Below are 27,563 nucleotides of genomic sequence, written 5' to 3' on the forward strand. Positions count from 1 at the left end.
AAGGTATCATTATGCCTATTGCCTATTCGAAGCGAGATGTAATCCTACAGAAGACTGGAAGACGGCGACGACGGTGAGTTGGGGCGGCAATTGCTTCTTGTGAAGACACGAAGGCTGGGGTGAGGAGCTTTGGTGTCTGGCAATCTGTGGAAGATGAGGTGACGATGTTTGAAGGAGTTGAGATGGTGCACTCATGCGGGCTGGCAACGCTGGGATCAGTAGCAGTTTAGCTCTTCGCGACCGGCATCTCGTGGTTGGAGAGGTTGAGTTTGAGCGAACGGGGGTAGTGACAGTCGGAGAATTGTATCCAGGTGTTGATTCAGTAGCGGAAGACAGGGTCAACAGCGTCGGCGACGAAGGAGCTGCGCTGGAGCTTGACGTTGTTGTCTCTGTAAAGTTATCCAACTCATTCTCTACGGCCGGTTTCGTTGCAGTCACAGAAGAATAGAATATCGGAGTGACCAGTATCTTGGACATTGGCTCGCTGGTAATCGTGGATGAAGCGTGAGGACGCGACAAGACATTCCAGTCGTGTGGTCGGTTTACTGCTTCCGTTGATGTTCTCGCCACAGGAGACCAGAAAGACGGGGTGAGCAGCGACTTGGTCATCGTCAATGGCTAGCAAAATTGTGACGCGCAATGCAGTCGTAGCGTGCAATCGGCGATCGGCTTGGGCCTTTCCGTGGGGCTTAATTAGAACGCCTTGCAAGCTCAGCTATGCGAGACGTTTGTAGTTCTCGTCGAGTTGATAAATGAGAGGCTTGGGTTTCCTGGTGGCTCGACCTTTCCGCTCGTTTTGAGTTTTCAAACAAAAGCCCATTGCTATTATTCCATTGCTTCACTTCGACTTAGTTGACCTTTTCTGGGGGCGCTAGAATTGGCACAGCACAAATATCAGCATGGCCGCTATGGGCAGAAGCATTTCCTTTGAATTTGCTGAATATTTTGTCCAAAACTCAGGACACGTTCAACACCATTTTAGACCTAGAACATTTTCTTCTGGACAATAACAGTAGCGCGCCCCCAGCTCATGTGGAATTTCTCTTCATGCATCGCTTGCCACCGCGTCGACGGCAAGGGCTTGGTCACGGTCACGAAATAGCTGCCCACAGCTAATTGATCTGCGCCAAGGGAAGTAACAAATACGGTTAGCAGACACTCTCAATCACAATGTATATCCACCTCTTACCTGCTTCCGTTGAGATTGCTTGAATGAGCTGCAACACACCACACAGATCAACGCAAACAATGAGCAATCCACCACGAAACGCAAATCAACTGACCGAACTGAACGTACGCTGTCGCTGAAGCATGTCGAGTTACAAAACACCAGAGTGGCATCTCGCCAGATATCGGGCCGCTTGACAGCGTCGCCCTTGACAAAGCCCACATCTACGTCAGCCTTGGTCGCTGGTAGGGAGTCCAGAATCTCAAACCGCCACCGATCCAAAACCTTCAGCGCCACTGCGTGCAGTCCATCCAGCACCTGCAATTCCCACACTCAGCCACACGTCACCAGTCAAGCACCTTACTCCGCGTTTCTCACCTCAATGCCGCAGCACTTGGAAAAGTCGTGCAGCAACGCCGCTGCCATCACCTGCTCATCATTATTCCATTAGCAAAGGATCCATATCTCGTCACCAATAAATCCACACCACGCACCACTTTACCACAGCCCGAGCCGATGTCGTAGAAGTTTCCTCCTTTATCCAGCAGCACGCCGAACTGCATCCTCATCTACCAGTAGCATTTATACCCAGTCAGTCAGCCATTGTCCCTCTAAATTCCTGTCTTCTGCGTCTCTTTACCAGTTGAAAAATGGCGTCCACCGTCTCGAACGGGATCTCCCCGTAGACCAGCGAGCGGTTGGCCAGTTCCTTCTTCTCGCGCTCCTGACTTGACACTTTCTTGACCTCGAACTCTGGGAACTCGGCGAATAGCTCCGCATGGCGCTTGGCTGCGTCTTCCACTGCGTAGAAAATGATAATGAGTGAGTGAAGAGAAGGTGAGGGATATTACTAGTCGATAGAGCACTTAGTTACCGACGGTGATGCCCTTGGAGGCCACGGCCGCCTCTGCCTCGCTGGTGCTCATTGGTACTGACGGAGTGACGACCCAATAGGTCTGTGGTGGAGGTTGTACAGATGGTGGTGTACTAACGGCACTAGCTGTTTTAAGCAACTTAGCCTATTGGTGCAACGCAACTTCTTCAACTTCACAATCGGTGCAACGTAAACTTCCATTTGCAACTTAACAACTTCAAGTTGCCTTTATCCCTACACATGTCTAGCGTTCTGCCTACTTCAATCACTGCGAAAAATTTAATACTGCTGTGTAGAATGTTTAAGCTGAAAAAAATCAAAGAAAGAGAAGATTATGTTTCCGGTCTAGCTCGAGGAAATGGTTGTAATGCAGCCATGCCTTCGCTACAGCCATTCCTAATTTTCAATACTTTCGGCACCTCACCCCTTCCGGATGCAAATTATGTGGATCTTAGCTGCTGTCATAGTGCTGCAAGCAGCTAAAGCCCGTGGAGAGCGGTTCCGTGCAGTTCGAACGGCAGATCGCAGTGAAAGTGGCGGAGTTACTTTGAAACAGCTCGCTATTCCTTCGCTACGATTCCTTGGAGGCGGCGACGACGACAACGACAACGACGACGACGATGATGATGATGATGATGATGATGACTGCTAACGTGAGATCAATGTCCAACAGGACGAAAATGCATGAGCATGTCTGTCATTAATAACAAAACACCTGTTTTACAGAAATCTCAATCTAAGTTGAGGTCACTATGCTGCTCTTGACCTACGTATTTGTCAATAGCCCACGATGCCACATTGCTCATCGTTATTTCGGATGATGGTAGATTCCATACATCGATCGCAATAATTTGCTTCTTACCCATCGATGTCTCTCGATCGACAATCTCAAAGGTTCTATTCACCGATACCCAAAGTACCTCGATCTTCGATTCCCCGCGGGGTTTCGGTGAAATATCGGCCACAATTAGCGGACCAAGAGCGCTATCTTTATCGTTTTCACGTTCGAAAAAGTCGGATAAAACTTTTCCAATTGCAAGTTTTCAAGTATCAGAGACATTTCAAGGTATCTTCGAAGTACTGATGAAGTTTGCTGTTCATGTTGCTATATTTCTACTGGTGTGGAGATCCGGGCCCCATGGAGTTAAAGCGGATCGCTGTGGGAGATGGAGGCCGCGCTGATGTCCCGAACAGCATTTTATGGAGACTGTCGGTGTGGTTGCCTCCCGTTGACTTGGGTGGTGACTTGGTACGCGATGACGAACAATGAGAGCAGCGGAGACGAACGAGAGCTTCACGCAGCTGACCGGGGCTGGCATTTGGGTCCTCACGAAGAACAGCGCGAACGTTTGCGGCACCTACGAGCTGAACGATGAGCTTTAGTAAGTCGCGCTCGCGTCCGAGTCCTGAACTACCGGCGTCTTCGACAGGAGTGTGACCGGCAGCAGTTCGTTCCTCTTCGACGCTGAGTTGATATTCTTGGAGTTCACGCAGTTCTTCACGGCATAACGCGAGTTGGTCGTCACGGATACGGAGCTGTTCTTGCTGCGTTGCCTCGCGTGCGTTTGCAGCGCTGAGCTGTTCTTTTAGACGAGCATTATCACGCTGCCAGACCTCATCATTCTGTTTAGGCAGCGCATCGAGTCGAATAGTTACATCGGTTGTGGCAAAGCATGATGCCAAAGTGTTAAGCCCCCTACCTTTGAGCTTGCCTCCAGAAGATCTTGCAATTCATGCTGCAATACCTCTAGTTTAGCACGCAGCTCGGTGTTCTCATTCTTGAGGTCTGTTTTGTCTTCTATCATAGGCAGGTCTCGCGAAACCTCTTGTTGGAATTCGCGTACAAGCTCGGTGTCGTCGAGGCTAAGCGTTATGCTCGACGAGGTGTATGTCCGAGCAACCACTGGTGCTGGAACGGGGGCAGCAACGGGTGAGGCCGGTACCGCGGCTACGCGGACAGGTTGTCGACCAAAGCTCTTTTGTGGGATTCGACCAGCGCTACTCTGCTTCATCGGAGACGTTAGCAGAGACGACGATGAGAACGATCGCTCCACAAACGAGATCCCTTCGAGAGTGGGCGATGAAGGCTCCTTAAAACTCATTGGATGGCGAATGAGAGTCTACCAGCAGAACCTGCTATCAATGTGGTATATTTGGCTAATGCTCTGAATAAATTGGGATTACTAAGCTCATTCGGTTTCGTACTTCTATAGCAGACCTTACTGGGGCGGGTGGTGGAGTTCAACGAGGCCCACGTACATGGTAGCACCCAGCACTGCGCCAATGAACGGGCCCAGAATGGGGATCCAAAAGTACCCGCCGTGTGAGGAGAATACCTTCCAGCCCCAGCCACCAAGAAGCGTTAGAAGGCGCGGGCCGAAGTCGCGAGCGGGGTTGAGAGCGTAGCCAGTGTTGAGTCCGAACGACATACCGATACCCGTCAGCAGAAGACCCACCGCACCGGGGAAGCTGTAGGGGCTGGCGGGCTTGTTGATCTGGTCGCACAACGCGAAGATGCCACCGACTAACAGAGCGGTGCCGATGACTTCGTTGGCGAATGCAGCCCAGTTGGGGATCTGTGGATTCGGGTATGTAGCAAAGATTCCTTGAGTGAACTCACGCTCCGGGTCTACGATGTCGAGCCATGGGTAGTAGACGATGAAGAGCACCAGAGCAGCGACGAAAGCGCCCAACGTTTGTGCGATGATGTAACCCGGCACTTTACGCCATTCGAAGCGTTTGAACAGCGCCATCGTGACACTGACCGCTGGATTGAGGTGTCCACCGCTAACACCACCCGAGAAGTGAACGCCAAATAGCAGTGCGATACCCCAGCAGAGATTCACCGATAGATAGTCACCAGCAGCCCTCTTGCTGAGCACGAACTGAGCCACGGAGCCGTCGCCGATCAGCACGAGAATGAATGTACCGACGAATTCGGCCATGTAAGCGCGCACATCCGGGTTCCGAATGGCGAAGGGAGCCAATCGACCATTGCCTTCGAGGTCAGCATAGCCACCGTAACCAGGTTTGTACTCTGCCATTTTTGATGTGAGTCTTGAGCTCCTGGCTTGGCTTGATCAAGTCGGTGGAAGACAAATTGACGACTGAAAGTTGAGAAGAAACTCGCCATTCACAAACTTAGATAGCTCTGCAATCCTCGTGTCTTATCGTTCAGCACGACCACTATTCTGCAAGCGTCTAAATTGGCACATGCAAGGCAGCCCAGGAATAGCGTGCTACTCATGTAGGAGACGAAGGTGTCAGTTTTATTCAAGAATACAACGTGTAATGGCAGTTCATGTTTATGCGAATGAATTTCGAGGTGAACGAAGTTAGGATACTAGTTTACCAGTTTCGCCCTCACACTACCCTTTGCTTACATTTACTGAGGCGGGTGGTGGGCCTCGATGAGACCCACGTAAGTGGCAGCTCCAACAATACCCCCGATAAATGGACCAACGATGGGAATCCAGAAGTAGCCGTCACGCAGAGTCCACACCTTCCAGCCCCATCCAGCGAAGAACGTAAAGAGACGAGGGCCAAAATCACGAGCGGGGTTGAGAGCGTAACCAGTGTCAAGGCCGAACGCCATGCCGATGCACGTAAGCATCAGAGCAACGGCACCGGGGAAGCTGTAGGGGCTAGCGGGCTTGTTGAGCTGATCACCGACAGCGAAAATACCGCTAACAAGCAAAGCGGTACCGATGATCTCGTTCGCGAGAGCCGACCAGTTGGGGATCTGAGCATTCGGGTAGGTGGCGAAGATACCTTGCGTGGTTTCACGTTCAGGATCGTGGATGTCGAACCACGGGTAGTACACGATGAAGACGATGATGGCGGCTGCGAACGCACCGGCAGTCTGAGCGACAAAGTAACCGGGCACCTTGTGCCATTCGAAACGCTTAAACACGGCCAACGTGAGAGTGACGGCGGGGTTCAGGTGACCACCACTTACGCCTCCGGCGAAGTGGATGCCGAACAAGAGCGCGATACCCCAGCACAAGTTCACGGACAGGTAGTGACCGGCACCGCCGCCGCCAAGCACGTACTGCGCGACGGAGCCGTCACCGATGAGTACGAGGATGAAGGTACCAACGAATTCCGCAAGGTAGGCGCGGAAGTTGGGGTTGTGAACGTGGTAGAACGGCAGGCGGGAGTTGCTCTCCAAGTCGTCGTAGCCCTGCTTGCTGGTGCCGTACTCTGTCATACTTGGTGCAGTGGTGGAGAATGTGGAGACTTGCTCGGAAGAGGGAAAATGAAAGAATGAGTTGAGCTAATGGCATTGTTCTGACCGGATCGCCTTGAAGCTGTTTGGTGTTCGTGTCCAGAAGGAAGGGCATAGAGGCGTCAGAGGACAAGCGAAGTTAAATATTATGTTCTCAATGAGAATCTCATGGCACAAACAGCTGCTCGCGACAGTTCGCTTCCACAGGAGCCACGAAAGACATGTATAAAAGCCGGAGCCGCAGGTTGCGGCGCCTTAACTTATCTACTCTAGCAGTACTTCCAGCAGTATTTCAAAGTAGTTGCTTTTCTTTTAAGGTATACGACCACCGAAGTAGAATCATTAGAGCTTTTTGAAGTTCGAGTTTTGATCATCATTTTTTGTATCGAGAATTCCTAAACTCACTCTGCAGACAGCGATCTTCCTCCAGTACATGTATCGCTCACCACTGCATTTGCGACGGTGATGCCATGTGGTGTGCGCGGAGCAGGACTGGCAGCCATGATATAATATGCACAGGGGGGGGGGCTTGGCTTCAACATGGCCAGACGCAATTGGGACATGGAAATTGGACTGGCACACGAAGCATCTTGGCGAAAGCCCTGCTTGCTCAAAGCCATCACTATCCGGCTTGCCACTATGGTTCTCGATGACCGTGCTGTTATGGCCAACTCGGTTGAAGTCTGTAGTAGTCAGGAGACGGCATAGCTTAGGACGTTAGAGTGTTAGTCTCAGTATGCCTCGGGTGACTGCACCTTACTTCAAATCTGTTCTCCGCTTCGCCCGCATCAACTGCGTCGGGATGCGGCATGCAGCACGGTCCGGGTAAATCCGGTGCCGCGACAAGTACGATGAATTTTGGATCGACGCGAAAAGGGGGTCCATCTTCGCTATTAAATGACCGATCTTAGGCGGTCACTCAAGGATAGGCTCAAGTGGAAGTGCAGAGCAAAGCACTGCTTGACATTCGTGGACAGCCATCGCCAGCTGGCTGAGAAAGACTATTGCAATGGTCGGCTGATGGATGTCATGGTCGGAAGAGACTGCAACTAATACATGTACCCTGTCATGCCCCCAACAGTTTTCTTGTACGGCTATCATACATTGCAACTAAAGGGTTAAGCGCTATAGAGCTCGTAAACTTGTACCAGGATGCAATCGCCTTACAGTTACCATCGTATTCGAGGGGTGGCGGCTCGTCAAGATTGACAATGTAAACCTTTGATCCTGTCTCGACAATATATGTATGCCAGTATACATGTAATACAGATTGCTGTCTCCGCAACTTCATGTCTTGCGTCTTTGTTCGTATCTTTTTGTGGCTTGGACGCAGTGAATCACCTCGGGATCCACAGGACAGCGGCAAGCTGTTCCTCCAGCAGCTGAGACCGCCTGGCATTTTTTTCAATAGGGTCAACATGTGGACGCATCTCGCCTCGGGCCGGAGCAACCAAATGTGTCTCTGTTGTGGATGGTCCTTATCCGCACTGTTCCGCCTTCAACCTGACTCTGATGTCTCTCTCACAAATGTCAAGAACGAGCAATCGATCAAGCTACTCATTCTCCAATTCTCCTCCTTCCAAACACATCTCCACCAAACCACTTCAACATGTCCGAGTACGGATCACTCAAAGCGGGATACGCTGATCTCCAGGGCAACCCGCGTTTGCCATTCTACCACATTGCCAACCCTGATGTCCGCGCCTACCTAGCAGAATTCGTCGGCACCTTCATCTTGGTGCTCATCGGTGACGGCTCCGTAGCGCAATACGTGCTCGGAGGTGGTGACGCTGGCCACTACTTGTCCGTGAATCTGGCGTGGGGTATTGCACTACTATTCGGCATTCACTTCTCCGGCGGCGTCAGCGGTGGGCACCTCAATCCTGCGGTTTCGTTAACCTTGGCAGCCTTCGGCCGCTTCGAATGGTACAAGCTCCCCGGTTACTTTATCGCCCAGACGTTGGGTGCCTTCGCTGCTGCTTGGGTCGTGTTCGTGGTATACTACCCGTGGTTCGACCTCCACGATCCCGAGCGTGCAACTACCCAGGGCATCTTCGCTACGTACCCGAACGAGCAGATCCCCAACTGGTGCGGCCTTGCTAACGAGATCGTCGGCACGGCTCTGCTTGTCAGCGGTATCTTCGCCGTTGGTGACCAGCTCAACAAGCCCGCTAGCCCCTACACGTTCCCGGCTGCTGTAGCGTTGATGCTGACCTGTGTCGGCATGGCGTTCGGCCTTGACACTGGCTACGCTCTCAACCCCGCTCGTGACTTTGGCCCTCGTCTCTTTACCTTCTTCGCTGGCTGGGGCTGGAAAGTGTTCACTGGCCGCAGTTTCTACTTCTGGATCCCGATCGTCGGTCCTTTCGTTGGCGGTTTGCTCGGCGCTGGTCTGTACGTCGGTCTCATTGAGAACTTCCATCCCCGCGAGTAAAGTACAAGCTCGACATTGGGCGTACACTAAGGTTTAGGCTGTACGGTGTAGTTTAACTGTCCTTGTCAAATACAAATGCTGTTTCTTTTGATACGACGAAGTGTTCGGCCAGTTAGTGATGATGATAAATTGGCCTTCTATTTGGTTTTAATGTGCCAGTCAGTAGGTATCATAAAAGCACTAAGAATCTTGTGCTGGTTTGCATTAGCTGTTGGCAAGCCTGTGCACGATAACGATTTCGTTCTAAATGCCAACGGTATTGCGAAGCCGTTGCATTTAAAAGCGCTCGATTTCCCATGAATGGAAATGTGCATCGACTCAACAAGGAGCCTAGCACCGCAAATAAAAGCACTGTTAACTATCCGCAAGTGTTTGTGTACTACACAACATGTAGGTAGTCTACAGTGTGTATGGGATTTTATAATGCATACTGAAACCAAGATGTGGGTCTGATACTGATGCCGGAAAAAAAATAGTCCAGAGATAAAATCAGATCGGTTCACTATTCTTCTTGTCAAGTCCAAGACAGTTAGATACTCCTCCCTCTTGATGCTGCGCTGCTCCGTCCTCTGCTCGCTGCTGCTGGCGCTCAGCTCGGCCGCCGTGCTGCGTGTGCCCATGATAAAGCGCAGCGACGACGATTTCATGTCCTCCCTGTTACACGACGTGCACGCCATGCAGCGCCCCGTCGTGTGGAGCCCGGACGCGTCCCCATTAAACCACGACGAGGGCCAGCCTAGTGTCGAGGGCTCGGCCAACGTCGTGATCCGCGACTTCCAGAACGCTCAGTACTACGGGGAAATCTCCATCGGAACGCCGCCCCAGCCCTTCGCAGTCATCTTCGACACCGGCTCGAGCAATTTGTGGGTCCCCGACAAAAAGTTTGGCTCGCATAATGTGTACGACCACGACAAGAGCAGCACGTACAAACCCAACGGCACAGCCTTCGACATCATGTACGGCAGCGGTCCCGTCTCGGGCTTCTTGTCGCAGGATACACTGGAGCTAGGCGGACTTACAGTGCCCGACCAGTTCTTCGCTGAGGTGAACGTGACCAAGGGCCTGGGTCCGGCCTATTACCTGGGCAAATTCGACGGTCTCTTCGGTCTGGCCTTCGATACGATCAGTGTGGATCACCTTAAGACCCCGTTCCACCGCATGATCCAGGAGGGTCTGATCGACGAGCCAGTCTTCGCCTTTTACTTGGGTGACCACAAGGATGGTGAGTTAACCTTTGGAGGAGTGGATAAGGCTCACTATAAGGGGGACCTCGAGTATGTGGATGTCACTAGTGCTACCTATTGGTCGGTCAAGCTCGATGCAGTCGAGACGAAGGGAGAGAAGCTGACGGACGTGGACAAGGCCATTGTCGACTCTGGCACCTCGCTCATCGCTGGACCCAAGGACCAGGTGGCCAAGTTGGCGGCGCTGGTGGGTGCTCACAAGTTCATTATGGGCGAGTACCTCATCAGCTGCAGCGCTGCAGCACCCGACATCTCGTTCGTGCTCAATGGCAAGTCCTATACGCTGACTAAGGAAGAGTACACGCTCAAGAGCGGCCCGATCTGCCTCTTCGCCTTCATGGGCATCGACATCCCGGCTCCCGCCGGCCCGCTGTGGATCCTGGGCGACGTCTTCATGCGCAAGCACTACACTGTATTCGACTGGGGCACCGACTCCCGCAAGCCACGCGTTGGCTTTGCACTCGCCGCTTAAGCTGAATCATCCGGTTGCCTGAACTTCAACAAATGACCAGTTGTTGAAGTCACAGGTTAGCGCTTCACAGATTGTTATGAAGGTTGCAAGATAGGGTACTTTACCCTGTCTGAGTGTGTTTAACATGTTGAAAATGCTCAAAAATGGCGCTTTTGAACCTCTTTATACGTCATAAGCAGTATTATTATCCTGTGCCGAATTCATTGCCAGTTTTGACTCGATGAGTAAGGCCAAGCAGCAGACTCCTCGCACTAGCGCTGGCTCGCCGTCTAAAGCCTCTCCTCGCGACGCCGATGCTTCACAGGCTTCTCAGCTCAGCGTGTTGGTGCTGCAGGCGGATGCACTAGAGCACGATGAAGCTGTGCGTCAGGAGCTCAAGCGCTGTGGCTTTGTCGTGAAGCACCAGACTCTAGTTCACCTTGCGATCGATGCAGCACGGCAATTTGTGCTGGACGTATGCAACCCCCACAGCCAAATGTATCAACCAGCAGTAGAGGAAAGCAAAAACGAAACGCAACCAACGTCCGAGCAGCATGATGCGGAGGCAGGAGCTACTCATGCACTCAATAGTGAAGTCAACTTGGAGACGACAGTCGAAGATAACGAGATGATGGAGCATGCCATTCACGCGCTAGCGAGCGGCCCAGCGCTGGTTCTGGGCGTCGAAAAGCCGAACGCTATTGCTGAACTACTGCAGCTCGTTGGACCCGCTGACCCAACCGTCTGGACAGAGAGTGCACCGTCTTGTTTTCGAGCTCGGTTTGCCAAAGACGCACCTCGGAAGCTTGGACTTCGCTGCAGTATTAGCGAGGTGACAGCTGCACAGGAGCTAGCTTTCCTGCTAGCACATTCAGGGAGCAAGACACACGCTTATAGTCAAAACCACGCCTCTGTAATGTCCCTGAATGGTAGAATTGGAGGCAAGACTGCAGTCATGGGGTTGGATCAACTCCTCAACTTTCTCTTCCCGGAACACTTACAGCACCCGACTTCAGCTGGTCGGTTGTTCGTGTTTGGGCTCTACGGACCTCTGGACGAGTACTCGAGGCTTCGTAGCGGGGAGAAAGGTTTGCATATTGTTACAGATCGTGAGTTAACGACCATGTCAGCTCGTATGGAGCGTGAGGATATCTTAGCGGTGTACGGTATGTGCTCACTGTCACAAGAAGAGGAAGAAGAAGTGGTGTGTCAAGTGGACCATCTACTCAAACGGTTCCCACAGTACACACCGCGAGACATTGAGACACTGTTCGCTCCATTACCTCGAGACTCGGACGGTAACATGAGCTTCCACGACATGCAGCAAGCTGTGCTGAAGGAGAGACTGCGTCGAGTCGTGTGTATGAAGGAGCGACTGCATCCAGCACTGGCCGAACCAGTTCGCAACCGATTTTCTCGCACACTCACTCGTGTGACTGCAACGAAAAGTTCTGGTCTAGTGAACGGAGCGCCATCGAGTTTCTTCCTTAAAGACGTCGGGGCAACCAACGTGGAGAACGCAGCGTTGGTCTCTCGTCTCCTGAGCACTCGAGCGTTCCAGATTTGCCAGATGGAAGATGGCAATTCACCTGCGCTCACTCAAAATGTGCGACTGGTACGTCTCGACAAAGCCCAGAAATTCGTCGAGCGCGAGCCGTGGAATCCAAACTGCCAAAAACGCAGTCATAACTAGGCAAAACACGTACTTCTACTTGCACTTCTCCACTCAGTTATTTTCCCTTGTTAAACTCACAAAGATTACAATTCTAGCCAATCAGAGCGATTTGTAGCTGCTCGCTTGTCAGACATGAGCCATTCGAGGAATCGACCGACATGCCGTTCGCGCAGATCGTGCTGGGGCCTCCTGGCTCGGGCAAGACGACGTACTGCAATGGCATGCAGCAGTTCCTGCAGGCCAACCACCGAGATGTGGCTGTTGTCAACATGGACCCGGCCAATGAGCAGCTACCGTATGTGGCCGACGTGGACGTGTCCGAGATGGTGTGTCTCGAAAACGTCATGGAGGAGCTCGATCTAGGTCCCAACGGCGGTGCGTGCAACAGTGCAGCTGATAGTGGGGACAATATATAGCGAATACAGTGTTAATGAGTTTAAATTGCAGGTCTCGTGTATTGTATGGACTACATCGACGTCAACTTCGACTGGCTGGAGGACAAGCTCGCAGCGCTCAAGGACAAGTACGTGCTGTTCGACTTTCCCGGCCAAGTAGAACTCTACACACACGAGAACAGTGTGCACAGTATTCTACACAAACTACAAAAACTCGGATACCGGGTAGGTGTAGTTGTCACTCATTGCGGTGCGAGCTTTTAAGATCTCACGGTTCTTGTGCTCTTTAGTTGGCAGTGGTGCACCTTGTGGACGCTCACCACTGCACAGACAGCTCTAAGTTCGTATCTGTAGTAATGCTGAGCTTATCTTCAATGGTGCGACTCGAGCTACCTCACATTAACGTCCTATCCAAGATCGATCTAATGCAGCAGTACGGTAAACTCGGTACGTTCCGATCATTTCGCTGTTGTACCCGCCTTAGCTGACTGAGCTTCTCGTGCACTGCAGCTTTCAATTTGGACTTTTACACGGACGTACTGGATCTACGCTATCTCTTGGACCGTCTGGACGAGCCTGATGACGCCGAAGATGAAAACCAAATCTCGCTCGAGCCACGACATACAACGATCCCCAACTCGAGACTCGCAGAGCGATTCCGTCGCATGAACGAGGCGCTGGTCGACGTCATCGAAGACTTCAGTCTCGTGAGCTTCTTGCCTCTGCAGATCCAGGACCCAGCCACGATACAGAAGGTCGTTGCAGCTATTGATAAGGCCAATGGTTTTGTCTTCACCGGTGTGGATTTCCAAACTGCAGTCGTCAAGGACTACGCCTTCGGAGACCAGAGTGTACCTGACGTTCAAGAAAAATACATCGACCAGTAAGGCTCAAGCCCTTAAAAAGTTCCTTTGTATTACCCTCTCAATGCCCTGCTCCTGTCTAAAAGAAAATGCCTCCTTCTTCTTCTTCCGCTGCTTCGTCGACGTTGCTCAGATATTGCTCGTAAGTGGATGATGTGGGGTGCAACGAGGGCATCCCTGCCGTAGATAACGAGCTCATGGACATTGAGTTACGCCCACCCATCGCCCCACCCAGACTTCTACCGGCAATACCGCGACCAGCCAGTGAGTTTGTAGTACTTGACTGCATGTTCTCTTCTGTCGCTGGAGCCTCTTCACCCTCCGCTAAACTCTCAAATGGCGACGACTTCATGTCTTCAAAGCTACCGTCACTCATGTAACCCAAATTACCCGACGGCCGGTTAAGTCCCGCCTCATTACGCTGGAACGACAAAAGTCCTCCACTACAAAAACCGTATCAGTAACATAATCAGAAAATAAATAACATACGGTAATTTACCTTGTCGTATTGCGGTCAAATAGCCGCAAGTCGTTCATGGAGAAGTTGCGCTTGGCCGCCGTCGATACCTTGGTCATTGCGTGCACAATCTCCATAACTTGGTCCACATCGTTCACAAAGTACTTAGCAGCACTGGGTTTCTTGCCTACAGTCACTGTGAACATGTTGCGTCGACTGCGAACATCCTCCAGGTACTGGAACATGAACTCGTCCGATAGATCGTCACCCACACACAAAATAAAGTCGACGTATTGGCCACTGGTAGACTCGATCGTGGACAACACGCGGTCTACAATCACTCCCTTGTCCACACCTTCTGGACGCACTTCGAGATAGTCTGTACCCGTCACCACTTCTACTTGGAAATGCTCCAATACCTGCAGAAGTTGATCGTGCAACTCCTTCGCTTGCAACTGACCGAACTCCGGGTCAGCATCACGGTACTGCCACAGCAACGCACTGCCCTTCAGCTCAATGTACGTGCCGTGTGTGCGTTGCGTATAAATATCCATGACGGCGTGCGTCACATCCTTCCACGAGTCATCAAAGTTGTCCTTCGTGCACAACCAAACTCCTTCCTCCACTTCACTGGCCATACTGTTGGAGCTGCTGCTGCTAGACGGTTGTGCCATACTCCCAGCACTAGCGTTCGCTCCAGTCCCCCACTTGTACAGATATCCATGCTCCGCAGCAAGTCCCAACCCACGCACCGAGCCCAGCGTCTTTTCCAGATCCAAGCGTTCCTTGCCACTTAGTACGAATACTGTGTTCCGCGGGTCAGCACACAGCAACGTTAACGAAGCTAGAAGATCAGACGACGCCTTGGGAGCCTCCGTCTTGGACACAAACGCATTCTGCTCATTACCCGTGATGTACTTGGAGAAGTTGTGCGTGCCAGCAGGTTCTTCCAGTGTGAGTGTGTTGCCGTAATCGAAGAAGATCACACGACGGAATGTATCGCGATAAGCCTTGGCTACAACGTCAGTCTCCAGCATCTTGAAGCCGGCGTTGAACTCCAGCATTCGGAAGCCCAAGCCAAGACCGTACCCCATGTACTCGCCCTCCGCCGTCTGCTTCTTCGTACGCTTGAGATCCACCAGAATACGCTCCGCCCATTTCGTCCTCGAGTTCGTAATGATATACTCCAAATCTTTCTGATGACGCGCAGCTCGCTCCTCGTCAGACATTGTCAGTGCCAATTCCATCGCCTGAATAATCTCGTCACGTTTCCACGGGTTCACAGCCACACTGCCAGTCAATACGCGACTACTACCAGAGAACTCCGACACGATCACAACACCGGGAGACTTGGCTAGTTCATGTGCGTAGATGAACTCGAACGGGTAGAGATTCACAGCGTCACGCACTGAAGTAGTGAGTAATACATGACCCACGCGCCAGAGTGGGAGTCTCGAGGCCATGTCCGTGTTCTCCACTTCTGAATAGGCAAAGACTGGCTCGTTCCGGTTGGCGCCAAAGCGGTCGTTAATGCGCTTCATATGCGCCAAGATCTCCGCACGAACACTGTCCTTCTCGGGAGTAGGATTGGAAGAGTCCCAGATACCGATCTGCACGAACTGCACCTTGTCCACGTACTCCGGATGTTGCGCCAGGAAGAACTCGATAGCTCCAAGTTTGAGTAAGATTCCCTTCAGTCGTTCCACTCGATCCACACTCACAAATACCTTACGCTTGCTGCTCTCATACTTAGCCGCAAGCACCGCTGTATCCTGCTCCACTTGGACGCTAGAATTAATCCTGTCCATGAACGAAGGCTCGATACCGATATGGCTGATAGTCAGCATCACCATGCGGCCATTATACTCCACGCCAATGTAACCACCAGGCTGCACGCTGTACTTGAGACCAAGAATGCGACGACAACTCGTCAAGAAGTGACGCGCGTGTTCGTACAAGTGGAAACCGATATGGTCCGACGCCAGGACTCCACGTAGCAGGTCTGCACGCATTGATAGCGTCCTAAAGATCTCGGAACTGGGGAATGGCGTGTGCAAGAAGATACCGACGTTGACGCAGGGTAGACGACGAGTCAGGAAACTCGGCGCAACTAGTAGATGAAGTCCGTGTACCCACACTAAGTCGCCTTCGTTGTACACTTCAATGACCTTGTTGACGAAGATCCGGTTAACTGTCTTGTAGCTGGCCCAGGCATTGCGTTGTTGACTGGGGTTCCACCAGCGCGTAGGGAGAGCTCCATACACATCCACGATATTGTGGAACACAGGCCAGAGTGTTCCATAGCAGAAATTGTGGAACGTCGAGCCTAGAGGTTCAGATAGAAACACCGGAACGCAGTGGAAGTCCTCCAGTTGCTTGGCTAGTCGCTCTTCGTCTTCCTTGGGGATAGGCTCAGCGCAGTGGACCGTTCCGACCCACGTTAACCTCATCGAACTCACACGGTCCCAATTGGCTTCACGATACGAGTCTTTCAATAGTCCAGACGGACAAATTAGGTTGTCATCTTCCCATTCAATATGGTAATGACCCTCTGGAGTGCGATGTACAAGAACTGGCAGTCTGTGGACAGCGATAATCACTCCATCCGTCGCCTCCATCGTCACGTTACTGGCTGTCGGTCGAGGCGACGTGGGGCTTGCCACTTCCTCTCCTAACATGGGCCCTGACCCCGTTCTCACTCTCGCAGATGCGTGTCTTGACAGACTGGCAGTGGGACTAGCAGTCTGTTCGTTCTCCTCCATCACGTCCGTCAACAGTCTGCCAGAGCCTGGTGGTCGTCTGTTATTGCGATGCAACGTACTGCCTCCATCTTCCGTCCCATTAGCGCGTCGATCCACAAAAGCCTGACCGGAACTGAGTCTCGGGATAACCCCCCAAAACGCAGGAGGCGGGACGTCCTCGTCGCTGGCGTCGGCGGTCTGATCGGCGTCTGAATTCACGACTGTGGAGGTTCCTGTGGTGTCGTCGTCGCTGCAGACCGAGGAGCGACGTCTGGGTCGCCCATCCAGTGTATCTTGTGTCTGTACGTAGCCTACGCCCACTGTGAGCTCTCTGGTGACGGGACCGGACTCAGCTGTACCTTCATAACGCAAGAAGCGACTGCCGGAGCATACAGCATAGCGATAGCGCACCACAGAGCCCGCAGGCGCTAACACGGGCTCTAAATTGTACCAAATAGGGTACAGATCCGGTGTCGTGACTAGTTGTAGACCGCCCTCAGCGCCTGCGCCGCCTGTATTGGGCACCACATCCACGGAACCTCCGAGCGCTGGTAGATCCCCTACGAGCCACAGCGTCTGGCCGTGACCCAGCGGCGCACACACCTGGAAATCCACCCTCGTACCGGGTGGGGAAGCGGGCAGTCCCCAGCCCACGGCGTGACGCAGCCGCTGCAGCATCTTACGGTGTCAAAACCTGCTAATAAATGACAAAAAGGGGTGTGAACCATAAGAACATCAAGCCAAAGACGTGAAGGATGGGAGGAAACGGGAAGTGAGCGTACTGTGTCGCTTGGAGAGGCGCTGCTGTTGGCGGCTGAGCCTCAAGGCTTTGGCCGTCTCTCTCTCCTCGAGTCGAGGAGCTCGCTCCGCCTCCTGCTTCCGCTTGTTGGGGCGTGAGGTGCTGTACCCAACAAAAGAACAAAAACGCTCGGACTTAGGCGAGTGAGTCACTCAAATGAGAGTGACATTTATGTACAATTGGTGTACAACTTCACTTCAATCACTGTAACGTCGAGCAGCTACTGAAGGCGGCTAATGGGGCAGCTTCTTCGGCAGGCAACTTCTCGCTGGATGTCGCGGCTATCTACAGCAATATAAAGAGCAAAGATGCCCGGGTGTCTGGGTCTTCGTTAGTGTGTTCTCACCTAAAAGGAAGGCACTCTAGGTCGAGAGATTCAGCTCGCTTGATTTTATTAGGGAATCTCTGCAATTCCGCAAGCTCACTCCAAGCAGCAACTTCAGATCTCTGCATCTGCCATTGCTGCCAATCCGTCGTACTTTTCATTGAAGTACGTGTCAAGTCCGATCGCCGCGACGGCGTCGTCATTCGATGTGGACAAGGACAATCATGTTATCTAGGCTTAAGATGCGACTGCGACGATCATTCGCTACGACCAAAAACTGGCTGCATTCTCCTCATTTATTCTACAGTGAGCACCTTGAGCATGTTGGTGGAGCCCGAGCGAGCTTCCACCATACCGTGGAGAGCGACGACGTTGTCGCCAGGCTTGACCCAGCCGAACTGCTTGCCCAGATCCGTTGCACGGTACAAGATCGAGTCTGTACCAATCATCGAGCCCATGCAACGAGACCTCACGCCCTTGTAGAAGCCCTCAGCTTGGCGAGCGCTGCCAGCCATAGCCGTAAGCACCAGGACGGGCATCGAAGGACGGAACTTGGATACCAGACGAGCTGTGCTGCCCGATTCCGTCAGCACCACAATCATCTTGGCCTTGATATCGATAGCAGTCTTAACAGCCGACGACGCAATAGCCTCCTGTGTGGACATGGGGCCATAAGTGTCCAACACAGCGTTGCGCAGCGACTGGTACACGTCGTCGTAGTGGATGGCTCCTTCGGCCTGCAGACAAATCTTGGACATCATCGTCACGGCCTCAGTCGGGTAGTCACCGTTCGCAGTCTCACCCGACAGCATCACAGCGTCTGTACCGTCTAGCACAGCGTTGGCCACGTCCGTGCACTCTGCACGAGTCGGTCGGGGTGCCTTGATCATCGACTCAAGCATCTGCGTGGCAGTCACCACGGGTTTACCAGCGATATTCGCCTTACGGATCATCATCTTCTGGGCCAAAAACACCTTCTCCGGAGGGATTTCCATACCCAGATCACCACGAGCAACCATGATACCGTCCGTCTTGGCCAGGATCTCGTCAAAGTTCTCCAGGCCTTCATGGGACTCAATCTTGGCAATGATCTTGATACCGCGACCGCGGGGGCCAAGCACCTTACGGATATTGTCAATGTCCTGGCCCGTACGCACGAACGATGCCGAGATGTAGTCGACGCCGTGCATGAGGCCGAAGTTCACCAGATCGTCCTCGTCCTTCTCGGTCAAAGTGGGTAGTAGCACCTTGCAGCCCGGTAGGTTCATGTTCTTACGCTCGCCGATGGTTGCGGTGTTGTTGGCACGGCAAACGATGCTGTCGTCCTTGATCTCCAGCACAGTGAGGACCAGCGAGCCATCGGCCACTAGCACAGAGCCGCCGACGCTGACGGACTGCGGCAGCTCCGGATACGAGCATGCGATCTTGGTCTCATCACCGAGGAACTCGTAGTCCGTGGTAAGCTCAATAACGGAGTCCTTCTGGATCGTTACCTTGTCCTTGTTGGCCAGGAAACCGGTACGGATCTCTGGTCCTTTGGTGTCCAGCATGACGGCGACGTTCTTGTGCGGACGCGAGGCCAGTGCGCCACGCAGACGGTTGAGCGTGTCGGCGTGGCTGACGTGGTCGCCGTGCGAGAAGTTGAAGCGCGCCACGTTCATGCCGGCGTCGATGAGCTCGCCGATGCCGTCCTGGGACCAGCAGGCCGGGCCGAGCGTGCAGAAGATCTTGGTCTTGCGCTCCACACCTTCGGTGCTGCGCATGATGTTCTCGAGCTCGACGCCCTGCTGACTGAGTCCGATGGCTCCCGACATGGTGGATGTTCTTGATGCTTTCCTTTGGCTTCGGCTTTTGTGCTTGAGCGCGTTTTTGAGTGTGACGATGGGCGGATACTTTGCCTTACCTTTGACCCTGATTCGAGCTTGTTCGTGTTTTTGTGACATGGATGATGCCGCGACGACATTGCGAATGAGATTTGTCCGAGAGAAAGAGTCACGTTTTGAAAGGAAATGTTTGGAATGAGGGAGTTTTTGGGACGGACACAGATAGTTGAAGCTGAAGCGACAAGAAAGCACTTTTTCTTAGTACATTCGCATATTCTAGGGACTATTACATTCTAAATCCTTTTCTAGATTTTAGCGTATCAGTGACAGCAACGATTTATTGGTTAAAAATGTGGTATTAACTTATCAGAATTAACCATGATTTGATTGGTTAAACTAAACTGCAGTATCCTTTTGTGCCTGCTCTGATTGGCCAAAACGCTTGGAACCGCAGTTCTGCAAATTGCAAGCGCATTGTATCTTTGAGGGCAGTCACCTCCCCGGACCTTCAGCACTGGTCGCGTTGCTGACACTGCTCACGTCCGCAACCCCGGTAAAGGATGCATCTACATACATGTACATATACATCCCTCAGTGATAGTGGCAATTTCCACTGCTCAATGATCTTCTGATACGATTCAATAGACTCAACAATGATCTTTATTTCTTCATCGTTATTGAAATACACAGCCACTAAATTTACTCGACGTACAAGACCTTCAGCAGATTGGTCGAGCCAGACTTGGCCTCCTGAATGCCGTGTACGGCAACGACGGCGTCACCCTTCTTCAGCCAACCTAAGTCCTTGCCAGCCTCCGTGGCGCGATACAAGATCGAGTCCGTGCCGATCATCGATCCAACGCAGCGAGACACAACGCCCTTAACAAAGCCCTCCGTCTGGCGGGCAGTCTGCTCCAAAGCCGTCAGCACCAACACCGGCATCTCCGGGCGGTACTTGGCAACCAGACGGGCCGTGTTGCCCGTCTCCGTCAGCACCACCAGCATCTTGGCGTTGATGTCGATGGCCGTCTTCACGGCCGACGAAGCAACGGCCTCCGCCGTCTCCATCGGGCCGTTCACCTCCAACACAGCGTTACGCAGGGACTGGTACACATCGTTGTAGTGGATGGCAGTCTCGGCCTGCAGGCATGTGGCGGACATCACCTCCACGGCCTGTCGCGGGTAGTCGCCGTTGGCACTCTCACCCGAAAGCATCACAGCGTCCGTTCCATCAAGCACAGCGTTGGCCACGTCCGTGCACTCGGCACGGGTCGGGCGCGGGGCCTTGATCATCGACTCAAGCATCTGCGTGGCAGTCACCACTGGCTTACCGGCCAGATTGGCCTTGCGGATCATCATCTTCTGGGCAAGGAACACCGTCTCGGGGGGGATCTCCATACCGAGATCACCACGAGCAACCATGATACCGTCCGTCTTGGCGAGGATCTCATCGAAGTTCTCCATGCCCTCATGTGACTCAATCTTCGAAATGATCTTGATGCCGCGGCCACGGGGGCCAAGAACTTTACGGATGTTGTCGATATCCTGGCCCGTACGCACGAACGATGCGGCAATGTAGTCAATACCGTGCACTAGGCCGAAGTTCACAAGATCGTCCTCGTCCTTCTCGGTCAGAGTGGGTAGCAGCACCTTGCAACCAGGCAAGTTCATGTTCTTGCGCTCGCCCAGCGTAGCCGTGTTGTTGGCACGGCAAACGATACCATTGTCCTTGATCTCCGTGACCGTCAGCACCAGCGAACCATCGGCCACCAGCACCGAGCCACCAACCTTGACGGACTCTGGCAGCTGAGGGTACGAGCATGCGATCTTGGTCTCGTCACCAAGGAACTCGTAGTCCGTTGTGAGCTCGATGAGCGAGTCCTTCTGGATCGTTACCTTGTCCTTGTTGGCCAGGAAACCGGTACGGATCTCCGGGCCCTTCGTGTCCAACATGATGGCCACGTTCTTATTGGGACGCTTGGCCAACGCAGCACGCAGGCGGTTCAAACAGGCGAGGTGGCTGGCGTGGTCGCCGTGCGAGAAGTTGAAGCGGGCCACGTTCATGCCGGCATCAATGAGTTCCAGCAGACCCTCCTCGGACCAGCAGGCAGGGCCCAGCGTGCAGAAGATCTTGGTCTTGCGCTGCACGCCCTCGACGTTGGCCTTGATGCAGTCGGCGCTCTGCAGGTTCAGGGACAGAGCAGCAGACATGATGGTCTAGAAGTTGGGAGTGTGGAGTTGCTTGTGTAGTTCTTAGAGCAAAATGCAGAATGACGTAGCTCCTTGCACGTAAAATGCCAACCGCCAAAATCCGCTGGACGAGGGCAGAGCAAAGAGCATGGGAGACTTCCATCTGGGCCGGCCTTCAGCTGGTTTAACCACCATTATGCGCCCACGTACGTCTTGTGCCGCAGAAACCAGCCATGCTGCGCATACCTATGCAAAAAAACGTAGAGCTTTGGTGCTTGGGGACGAATTTCCAAGCACCAAAGCCCCGACTCTGTAAATGAATCTCAAGGGAAATGGGCGAGTTTGGTTGACTTCCTCCGCTCACATGCAGGCGGCGACAGTCCTGTACGCGCCATTTACTTGGCATCTCTAGCAACCTGAGAGCTACGAATATGCTGTCCTACATGGAGGCGTACGAATGGCTATTCAACTATAGCGACAGGCACGAGCATGGGCTGACAAACAATCGACGTCGTCGACTGCACGGACGAAAGAAAGCTCTCGTGCATGGGATAGGTGCCTTCTGCGACAATCGCCCGGAGCTTTGATTGCTCCTTGCGGTGATTGCTGCGGGTGGCGACGCGAATTCAGTCGCCGACACCGGCACTCTGCCAGTTTAAAGTGAGGGCAACAGCACCGACGCCTCCGCGTTTCTGAGCGAATTTTAAGACGTTTCTCTGCTGAAGAGCAGCAATGCTATGCGATTAACCGCGGCGCGCAGATTAAATCTCGCCACGTGGCTCTGATGGCGGATCTGCGACGAACTCGAGCCGAAAGCTTGCATTGCTTGCTCGCTTTCGTACAGGAAATGGCCCGTGGGCCATGTCCAGCGCGATGCGATGCGCTGTTGGACCGAATAGAGAGCAAGATACCACGAGCAGCAGCAGGGCAACGTGGGTGGATACCCTGCCGATTATCGGCTCGATAGCGGCTTGAAGGTTCGCTGTGGTCTTCGTACACGCTTCATTAGATTTATGGTTGCGTCTGCGGAGTCACGACCACAAGCTGTCGTAATGCGGTCAACTGACGATCAGATCCGGACAAAGAGGGCTACGAGAATCACTACACCAAAGGCCGATACGGTCCAGATGCAATGTACATGATAGAGCAGGACTCTTCCACTTATTCATAGTGCAAGGCGTCTGGCTGTTCTCGTTGCGGCCGACACAGAAGGCGATAAGGGCGTCAATGAACGAGCACCGCGCGGCTTCGTGGGTAAGTTTCCAAGACGCAACGTAAAGACGATGGAACGATGAGATGCCTACTCAAGGAGCAAGAGCTACGGCGCTTTGGCGATATTGGAACCGAACTCACCGCCTCATAGATTACGGAGAGCAGAAGAATGGCACAGGAATTTCCTGCCAGGAAAAATGACAGGCTTGAAAGAGTCCCCTCCCCATCGACGCTTGAACGATTGTCACGGGATCCACGATCTCGCTGAGATTCACACACCTTGTCATCGCTTCCACAGCCTGGAACCGTGGCTTCTCATCAGTGCGTTTAAAGCTGCATTGCCCCAGAGTTTTTCACCTCGATCACGGGACGTAGCATTCTAACGGCATGGACTGCGCATCGCCGCTTCAATTTCCCCATTTATCGTCTGCTGCATGTGTATGATGACGCCGAAATGCAGACATGCTAATACATGGCGCGTCATCGACTCAGACATGCGACTGAAAAGGGCTTAATCCCGACTTTAGATTCCCAAGCCGTACTCCAAGAATAGTGGAATACTCCAAGAATAGTGGAACACTGAAAATATCAGAGACCATGGCAAGTTGAAGCAATCTCAAGATCCTTTTTAACAAGTTGCTATTGAGACCGACTGTATTTTACAAAAACCGAGTGGGTTAGTTTGCACACCATCTCCTGCGACCGTCCTCCCGAAGCAGCCAAAGAAAGATGAGGAGCTCATTGTGATTTTAGCATCACCAGCACCAAGCCAGAAACGACCGAAACACACGAGGTAAAAATGGCCTCCCCTACCGTGACGCCAACGTCCCCAAACCCATTTTCATCCCGGACATGGGCGGTGGTGTGGTGTCTCGGCCAGTGAGAGGATCTGATCGTTGCTACAGTGCGTCACGACGGGGTGCACTGGCCGAATCTTCATGGCTAACTAACACGTGTTCAAACCGTTGCATGAAATGTAGCCATGTCGGGAGCACTAGGACTGCGTCAGCAGGGCGTGGAGCTCGAGAGCATCATGCGCAGCGTCGAAGGCGTAGAGCGCAAGACGCGCATCTTCTGCACGCTGGGCCCTTCCTGCTGGACCGAGGAGGGGCTGGGCGAGCTCATTGACTCCGGTATGAACGTGGCCCGCTTCAACTTCTCGCACGGCGACCACGCCAGTCACGCCGAGACACTCAACCGTCTGCGCTCTGCGCTGGCCTCGCGTCCGCACAAGAATATCGCTATCATGCTGGATACCAAGGGCCCGGAGATCCGCACAGGTTTCCTGGCCAACAAGGACAAGATCACCATCAAGAAAGGCTCGACAGTCGAGCTCACCACGGACTACGAGTTCCTAGGCGATGAGACCAAGATCGCCTGCTCGTACCCGGAGCTACCGCAGTCCGTCAAGGTCGGCGGATCAATCCTCGTGGCTGACGGCTCGCTGGTGCTCACAGTTACGGAGATTAAGGACGACAGCGTCGTGACTCGGGCCAACAACTCGGCCACACTGGGCGAGCGTAAGAACATGAACTTGCCTGGCTGCAAGGTGATGCTACCGACTCTGACCGAGAAGGACGAGGACGATCTGGTGAACTTCGGCTTGGTGCATGGTGTGGACTATATTGCCGCCTCCTTCGTGCGTACGGGCCAGGATATCGACAATATCCGCCAGGTGCTTGGCCCTCGTGGCCGCGCTATCAAGATTATCGCCAAGATCGAGAGCCAGGAAGGCCTGGAGAACTTTGACGAAATTCTGGACAAGACGGACGGTATCATGGTGGCCCGCGGTGATCTGGGCATGGAAATCCCGCCTGAGAAGGTGTTTTTGGCCCAGAAGATGATGATCCGTAAGGCGAATATCGCTGGTAAGCCAGTGGTGACCGCCACGCAGATGCTGGAGTCGATGATCAAGGCACCCCGACCGACTCGTGCAGAGTGTACCGATGTAGCCAACGCTGTGCTAGACGGTACGGATGCTGTGATGCTGTCGGGCGAGACTGCGAACGGTGACTACCCGACTGAGGCCGTGCAGATGATGTCCAAGATCTGCGTCCAGGCTGAAGGAGCCATCCACTACAACGAGCTGTACCAGGCTCTGCACAACTCGGTGCTTGACACGTACGGCCAGATGGATACGCAGGAGGCCATCACGTCGTCGGCAGTGAAGACTGCTATCGACATTAACGCCAAGATGATCGTGGTGCTGACGGAGTCTGGCAACACTGCGCGTCTGGTGTCCAAGTTCCGTCCTTCGATGCCTGTATTGGTGCTTACAGCTCTGGGTGGAACTGCTCGCCAGGCTGAGGGCTTCAATAAGGGCGTCACTGCGCGCTGCATGGGCTCGATGATCGGTACAGACTCGATCTTGTATCGTGCAACGGACTTAGGCAAGCAATTTGGCTGGGTGAAGCCTGGTGACAACGTCGTCGCTCTGCACGGCATGGTGGAAGCGCGCTCGGGATCGACTAACATGCTCAAGGTGCTAACTGTGGAATAAGCGGACAGCGCACTGCATTTAAAACCCACCTACTTGTCCACTGGGCAGCGAGCGTTGAGGCAACATACTAAAGCAAAAATGATCACTAATGTAGCTTCACAATTTCACAATCCACCTTGGTTCGTTTGCAAGTACAAGCACCAGAAACGAAGCAGAAGCGTCTGCTGTTGCTATTGAGATTTTAGAACCATCACAGCCGTAGTGTCGCCATATATTCGAAATCAAGTTGTCGTCTCGCAATTCCAGGAGGACTGTACATGATGCCAGACGCATTGTGAACATCCTTCAGCCATTGTTCAATTTGCTGTGGGGTGTGTCCGTGAAAAGAATTTGACGAATAGACCATCAAATGAAGAGCACGTCGAACGCTGATATCGGGGTGCTGCCAGAGGTATGCGACTTCGAATGTTTCCTTGCAGCTTTTGACTGACTTCAATGCTGTCGTCTTGCACAGGAAACAGCTACAAGTTCAATTCTGACGCCGAGTTGTAACTACAAGAAGCTCTGTAGTAATCTCTCAGCCTACATGGACGTCTCTGGCCAGCTTCGAGCAAAACGTAAGGAAGTCTATGAAGCCGATCAGCGTAGGGAGCTGAAGGACCAACAAGCAGCACTCGATTTGTCGGTTGAGGTGGCCAAGTTAAAGCATTTGAGTGACAGGATGCGGCTGTTGGTATGCGGACAACTTCGGGAGGTCATCAACGAGATTCATCAACATTTGAATATCACATCGAAACAGACAAACGATGGTTCTGCCAATGCAATTGAAACGAATGGCTACACGTTAGAGCTCGCCGACAAATGCACCGAGTTGCTGCACTCCATCACTTTCACTGCCATCAAAGAGGAGATATACGAGAAGGAACGGCTACAGAGCAATGCCCTACTGCACAACGGCAAGAGTACCGCGTACATTGTTCTGCGCAGTCGCTGGCGGGTACGTCCACGGTCATGGTAAGCTGTAGCAAGATGTTGTCTTTGTCTTCGGTAGCAAGATACAAGTTGAAGTAAGAGTGATGGTCTTTCAATATCCACTTCCTTCTTCCGCATTGTCCGCACTCTTCAATTTGCCCCCATACAGTCACAGGGCTAACGACACCATGAGTGCGGAATACAAGCAACAACTATCGGACAAACGGTTCGACAGCGTGCGAGTGAAGCTCCTGCAGCTCATCAAGTCTCACGACGCGCTTGGCTACGCGATGAACGAAGTCCGCACTCAGCATGCGGCTGAGCGATCGCGTGATGCGGAGGCGGATTTAGTGGAGGCTGACCAGCACCTCGTCAGCTTCCTGCGCCTCATCGCAGCAGCGAACAAGGACATGAAGCAAGTGGAGCAACAGTCGAGTGTATCGTATCTCCTCGCCATGCAGGTTCTTGAGACTGCTCAGCGCACCAACGACATCGCGGAAGAGTTCAAGGCTCAGTGTACCTACCTGCGCGCGCAATCCCGCAAGCAACGAAAGCGAACCCACCCAGACGATATGCCGTGCCTCGTTATCCTTGCCGTGGTGGTGGCGGTTTGGTATCTGTTTTCTCGCTGAAGCAGGATGATTTGCGGTGACATTAAACACCAAGACGCAAGAGTAGCTAACGGCTCCAGCCAAACTGAAGTGGCAGTAGCTGCATCCTTTAACCATAACAAATGATGAGTAATTTCTGGCATCTCTTTTCTGTATTTATTCACCCACTCTGCCCACAGACGCTCGCTCGTCTCGCTCAGAGCGCTGCCGTCCATGGCGAGCGGCCCGATCAGCGTTTCTTGAAGCCGTACTTCTTGCGTTCATAGAAAAGATCAGTCTTGGAGCTGCCTAGGTTGACAATCTTGGGACAGCCATCACGGTCCTTCTCCAACTGCGTACACTCGCGACAGTAATAAGCATCCGAAATGCCAGGCCCGCCGCAGATGACACATCGGCCCTGGTATGAGCCGTAGTTGCACTCATCGCAGATACGGACCAGCGTGCATGGGCGTACATACGAGTCGCAGATCACACACTTGCCGTCGTCCTTCTCGCAAAGGCGGCCAATAGCCACGCCCGGCTGCTTGCGGCACATGACAAGGTCTGGGTGGTGCTTCGCCATAGTTACTGCTTCTTGGATTGAGCTACACAAGATAACACCAATATCCGTCGTAATAGCATTAATGGAGCCTATCGAATAGCATTCAATTGCTTGCACTTT

At 53.0% G+C, this 27,563-nt stretch overlaps 16 protein-coding genes across 17 annotated transcripts; 7 read left to right on the forward strand and 9 right to left on the reverse strand.

The window, feature by feature from the left end:
- Nucleotides 1–15: 15 nt before the first annotated feature.
- Nucleotides 16–609, reverse strand: PPTG_03697 (hypothetical protein; the record flags this gene model as incomplete). Its single annotated transcript, XM_008896380.1, has 1 exon — nucleotides 16–609. The coding sequence occupies one exon, from the start codon at nucleotides 607–609 to the stop codon at nucleotides 16–18; it is 594 nt and encodes a 197-aa protein (XP_008894628.1).
- Nucleotides 610–984: 375 nt separating this feature from the next.
- On the reverse strand, nucleotides 985–2,094 carry PPTG_03698 (hypothetical protein; the record flags this gene model as incomplete). Its single annotated transcript, XM_008896381.1, has 7 exons — nucleotides 985–1,121; nucleotides 1,190–1,217; nucleotides 1,298–1,486; nucleotides 1,547–1,597; nucleotides 1,663–1,737; nucleotides 1,809–1,969; nucleotides 2,043–2,094. 7 exons carry the CDS (start codon nucleotides 2,092–2,094, stop codon nucleotides 985–987), a joined length of 693 nt encoding a protein of 230 aa, XP_008894629.1.
- A 390-nt stretch (nucleotides 2,095–2,484) lies between these two features.
- Nucleotides 2,485–2,694, forward strand: PPTG_21371 (hypothetical protein; the record flags this gene model as incomplete). Its single annotated transcript, XM_008896625.1, has 1 exon — nucleotides 2,485–2,694. The coding sequence occupies one exon, from the start codon at nucleotides 2,485–2,487 to the stop codon at nucleotides 2,692–2,694; it is 210 nt and encodes a 69-aa protein (XP_008894873.1).
- A 461-nt stretch (nucleotides 2,695–3,155) lies between these two features.
- On the reverse strand, nucleotides 3,156–4,144 carry PPTG_03699 (hypothetical protein; the record flags this gene model as incomplete). Its single annotated transcript, XM_008896382.1, has 2 exons — nucleotides 3,156–3,665; nucleotides 3,743–4,144. The coding sequence occupies 2 exons, from the start codon at nucleotides 4,142–4,144 to the stop codon at nucleotides 3,156–3,158; spliced, it is 912 nt and encodes a 303-aa protein (XP_008894630.1).
- Nucleotides 4,145–4,174: 30 nt separating this feature from the next.
- Nucleotides 4,175–5,143, reverse strand: PPTG_03700 (hypothetical protein). Its single transcript, XM_008896383.1, has one exon. The coding sequence runs from the start codon at nucleotides 5,084–5,086 to the stop codon at nucleotides 4,262–4,264; it is 825 nt and encodes a 274-aa protein (XP_008894631.1). The 5' UTR covers nucleotides 5,087–5,143; the 3' UTR covers nucleotides 4,175–4,261.
- A 148-nt stretch (nucleotides 5,144–5,291) lies between these two features.
- Nucleotides 5,292–6,293, reverse strand: PPTG_03701 (hypothetical protein). Its single transcript, XM_008896384.1, has one exon. It carries the CDS (start codon nucleotides 6,250–6,252, stop codon nucleotides 5,428–5,430), a length of 825 nt encoding a protein of 274 aa, XP_008894632.1. The 5' UTR covers nucleotides 6,253–6,293; the 3' UTR covers nucleotides 5,292–5,427.
- A 378-nt stretch (nucleotides 6,294–6,671) lies between these two features.
- PPTG_21372 (hypothetical protein) lies at nucleotides 6,672–6,773 on the reverse strand (the record flags this gene model as incomplete). The annotated part of the gene is made up of 1 exon (XM_008896626.1): nucleotides 6,672–6,773. One exon carries the CDS (start codon nucleotides 6,771–6,773, stop codon nucleotides 6,672–6,674), a length of 102 nt encoding a protein of 33 aa, XP_008894874.1.
- Nucleotides 6,774–7,879: 1,106 nt separating this feature from the next.
- Nucleotides 7,880–8,704, forward strand: PPTG_03702 (hypothetical protein; the record flags this gene model as incomplete). The annotated part of the gene is made up of 1 exon (XM_008896385.1): nucleotides 7,880–8,704. The coding sequence occupies one exon, from the start codon at nucleotides 7,880–7,882 to the stop codon at nucleotides 8,702–8,704; it is 825 nt and encodes a 274-aa protein (XP_008894633.1).
- A 549-nt stretch (nucleotides 8,705–9,253) lies between these two features.
- Nucleotides 9,254–10,420, forward strand: PPTG_03703 (hypothetical protein; the record flags this gene model as incomplete). Its single annotated transcript, XM_008896386.1, has 1 exon — nucleotides 9,254–10,420. One exon carries the CDS (start codon nucleotides 9,254–9,256, stop codon nucleotides 10,418–10,420), a length of 1,167 nt encoding a protein of 388 aa, XP_008894634.1.
- A 220-nt stretch (nucleotides 10,421–10,640) lies between these two features.
- PPTG_03704 (hypothetical protein) lies at nucleotides 10,641–12,092 on the forward strand (the record flags this gene model as incomplete). Its single annotated transcript, XM_008896387.1, has 1 exon — nucleotides 10,641–12,092. One exon carries the CDS (start codon nucleotides 10,641–10,643, stop codon nucleotides 12,090–12,092), a length of 1,452 nt encoding a protein of 483 aa, XP_008894635.1.
- An 89-nt stretch (nucleotides 12,093–12,181) lies between these two features.
- PPTG_03705 (hypothetical protein) lies at nucleotides 12,182–13,823 on the forward strand. The gene is made up of 4 exons (XM_008896388.1): nucleotides 12,182–12,449; nucleotides 12,522–12,694; nucleotides 12,760–12,916; nucleotides 12,980–13,823. The coding sequence occupies exons 1-4, from the start codon at nucleotides 12,233–12,235 to the stop codon at nucleotides 13,354–13,356; spliced, it is 924 nt and encodes a 307-aa protein (XP_008894636.1). The 5' UTR covers nucleotides 12,182–12,232; the 3' UTR covers nucleotides 13,357–13,823.
- On the reverse strand, nucleotides 13,345–17,447 carry PPTG_03706. Of its 2 annotated transcripts, none has more exons than XM_008896389.1 (3): nucleotides 17,313–17,447; nucleotides 13,832–17,224; nucleotides 13,345–13,775 (listed from the first exon to the last, which is right to left on the reverse strand). In XM_008896389.1, the coding sequence occupies exons 2-3, from the start codon at nucleotides 17,206–17,208 to the stop codon at nucleotides 13,412–13,414; spliced, it is 3,741 nt and encodes a 1,246-aa protein (XP_008894637.1). In that variant the 5' UTR covers nucleotides 17,209–17,224; nucleotides 17,313–17,447; the 3' UTR covers nucleotides 13,345–13,411. The 2 variants fall into 2 exon arrangements, with proteins under 2 accessions (XP_008894637.1, XP_008894638.1); XM_008896390.1 differs by having other exon boundaries at nucleotides 13,347–13,775; nucleotides 13,832–17,227; nucleotides 17,313–17,435.
- Nucleotides 17,448–17,950: 503 nt separating this feature from the next.
- Nucleotides 17,951–21,987, reverse strand: PPTG_21373 (pyruvate kinase; the record flags this gene model as incomplete). The annotated part of the gene is made up of 2 exons (XM_008896627.1): nucleotides 20,762–21,987; nucleotides 17,951–18,535 (listed from the first exon to the last, which is right to left on the reverse strand). Exons 1-2 carry the CDS (start codon nucleotides 21,686–21,688, stop codon nucleotides 17,951–17,953), a joined length of 1,512 nt encoding a protein of 503 aa, XP_008894875.1. The 5' UTR covers nucleotides 21,689–21,987.
- Nucleotides 21,988–23,861: 1,874 nt separating this feature from the next.
- PPTG_03709 (pyruvate kinase) lies at nucleotides 23,862–25,379 on the forward strand (the record flags this gene model as incomplete). The annotated part of the gene is made up of 1 exon (XM_008896391.1): nucleotides 23,862–25,379. The coding sequence occupies one exon, from the start codon at nucleotides 23,862–23,864 to the stop codon at nucleotides 25,377–25,379; it is 1,518 nt and encodes a 505-aa protein (XP_008894639.1).
- A 349-nt stretch (nucleotides 25,380–25,728) lies between these two features.
- PPTG_21374 (hypothetical protein) lies at nucleotides 25,729–26,923 on the forward strand (the record flags this gene model as incomplete). The annotated part of the gene is made up of 3 exons (XM_008896628.1): nucleotides 25,729–25,770; nucleotides 25,834–26,316; nucleotides 26,498–26,923. The coding sequence occupies 3 exons, from the start codon at nucleotides 25,729–25,731 to the stop codon at nucleotides 26,921–26,923; spliced, it is 951 nt and encodes a 316-aa protein (XP_008894876.1).
- Nucleotides 26,924–27,131: 208 nt separating this feature from the next.
- PPTG_03712 (PHD finger-like domain-containing protein 5A) lies at nucleotides 27,132–27,464 on the reverse strand (the record flags this gene model as incomplete). Its single annotated transcript, XM_008896392.1, has 1 exon — nucleotides 27,132–27,464. One exon carries the CDS (start codon nucleotides 27,462–27,464, stop codon nucleotides 27,132–27,134), a length of 333 nt encoding a protein of 110 aa, XP_008894640.1.
- Nucleotides 27,465–27,563: the final 99 nt, after the last annotated feature.

Source organism: Phytophthora parasitica (genome assembly GCF_000247585.1).
Source record: "Phytophthora parasitica INRA-310 unplaced genomic scaffold supercont2.4, whole genome shotgun sequence".
In the NCBI taxonomy this organism is placed as follows: domain Eukaryota; phylum Oomycota; class Peronosporomycetes; order Peronosporales; family Peronosporaceae; genus Phytophthora; species Phytophthora nicotianae.

Coding starts and splice junctions, on each gene's coding strand:
- PPTG_03700 (XM_008896383.1), bottom strand. CDS start 5,086: ATGGCAGAGTACAAACCTGGTTACGGTGGCTATGCTGACCTCGAAGGC.
- PPTG_03701 (XM_008896384.1), bottom strand. CDS start 6,252: ATGACAGAGTACGGCACCAGCAAGCAGGGCTACGACGACTTGGAGAGC.
- PPTG_03705 (XM_008896388.1), top strand. CDS start 12,233: ATGCCGTTCGCGCAGATCGTGCTGGGGCCTCCTGGCTCGGGCAAGACG. Junction 12,450..12,521: donor CGATCTAGGTCCCAACGGCG/GTGCGTGCAACA, acceptor TTTAAATTGCAG/GTCTCGTGTATTGTATGGAC. Junction 12,917..12,979: donor GCAGCAGTACGGTAAACTCG/GTACGTTCCGAT, acceptor CGTGCACTGCAG/CTTTCAATTTGGACTTTTAC.
- PPTG_03706 (XM_008896389.1), bottom strand. CDS start 17,208: ATGCTGCAGCGGCTGCGTCACGCCGTGGGCTGGGGACTGCCCGCTTCC. Junction 13,776..13,831: donor TTTGACCGCAATACGACAAG/GTAAATTACCGT, acceptor CGGTTTTTGTAG/TGGAGGACTTTTGTCGTTCC.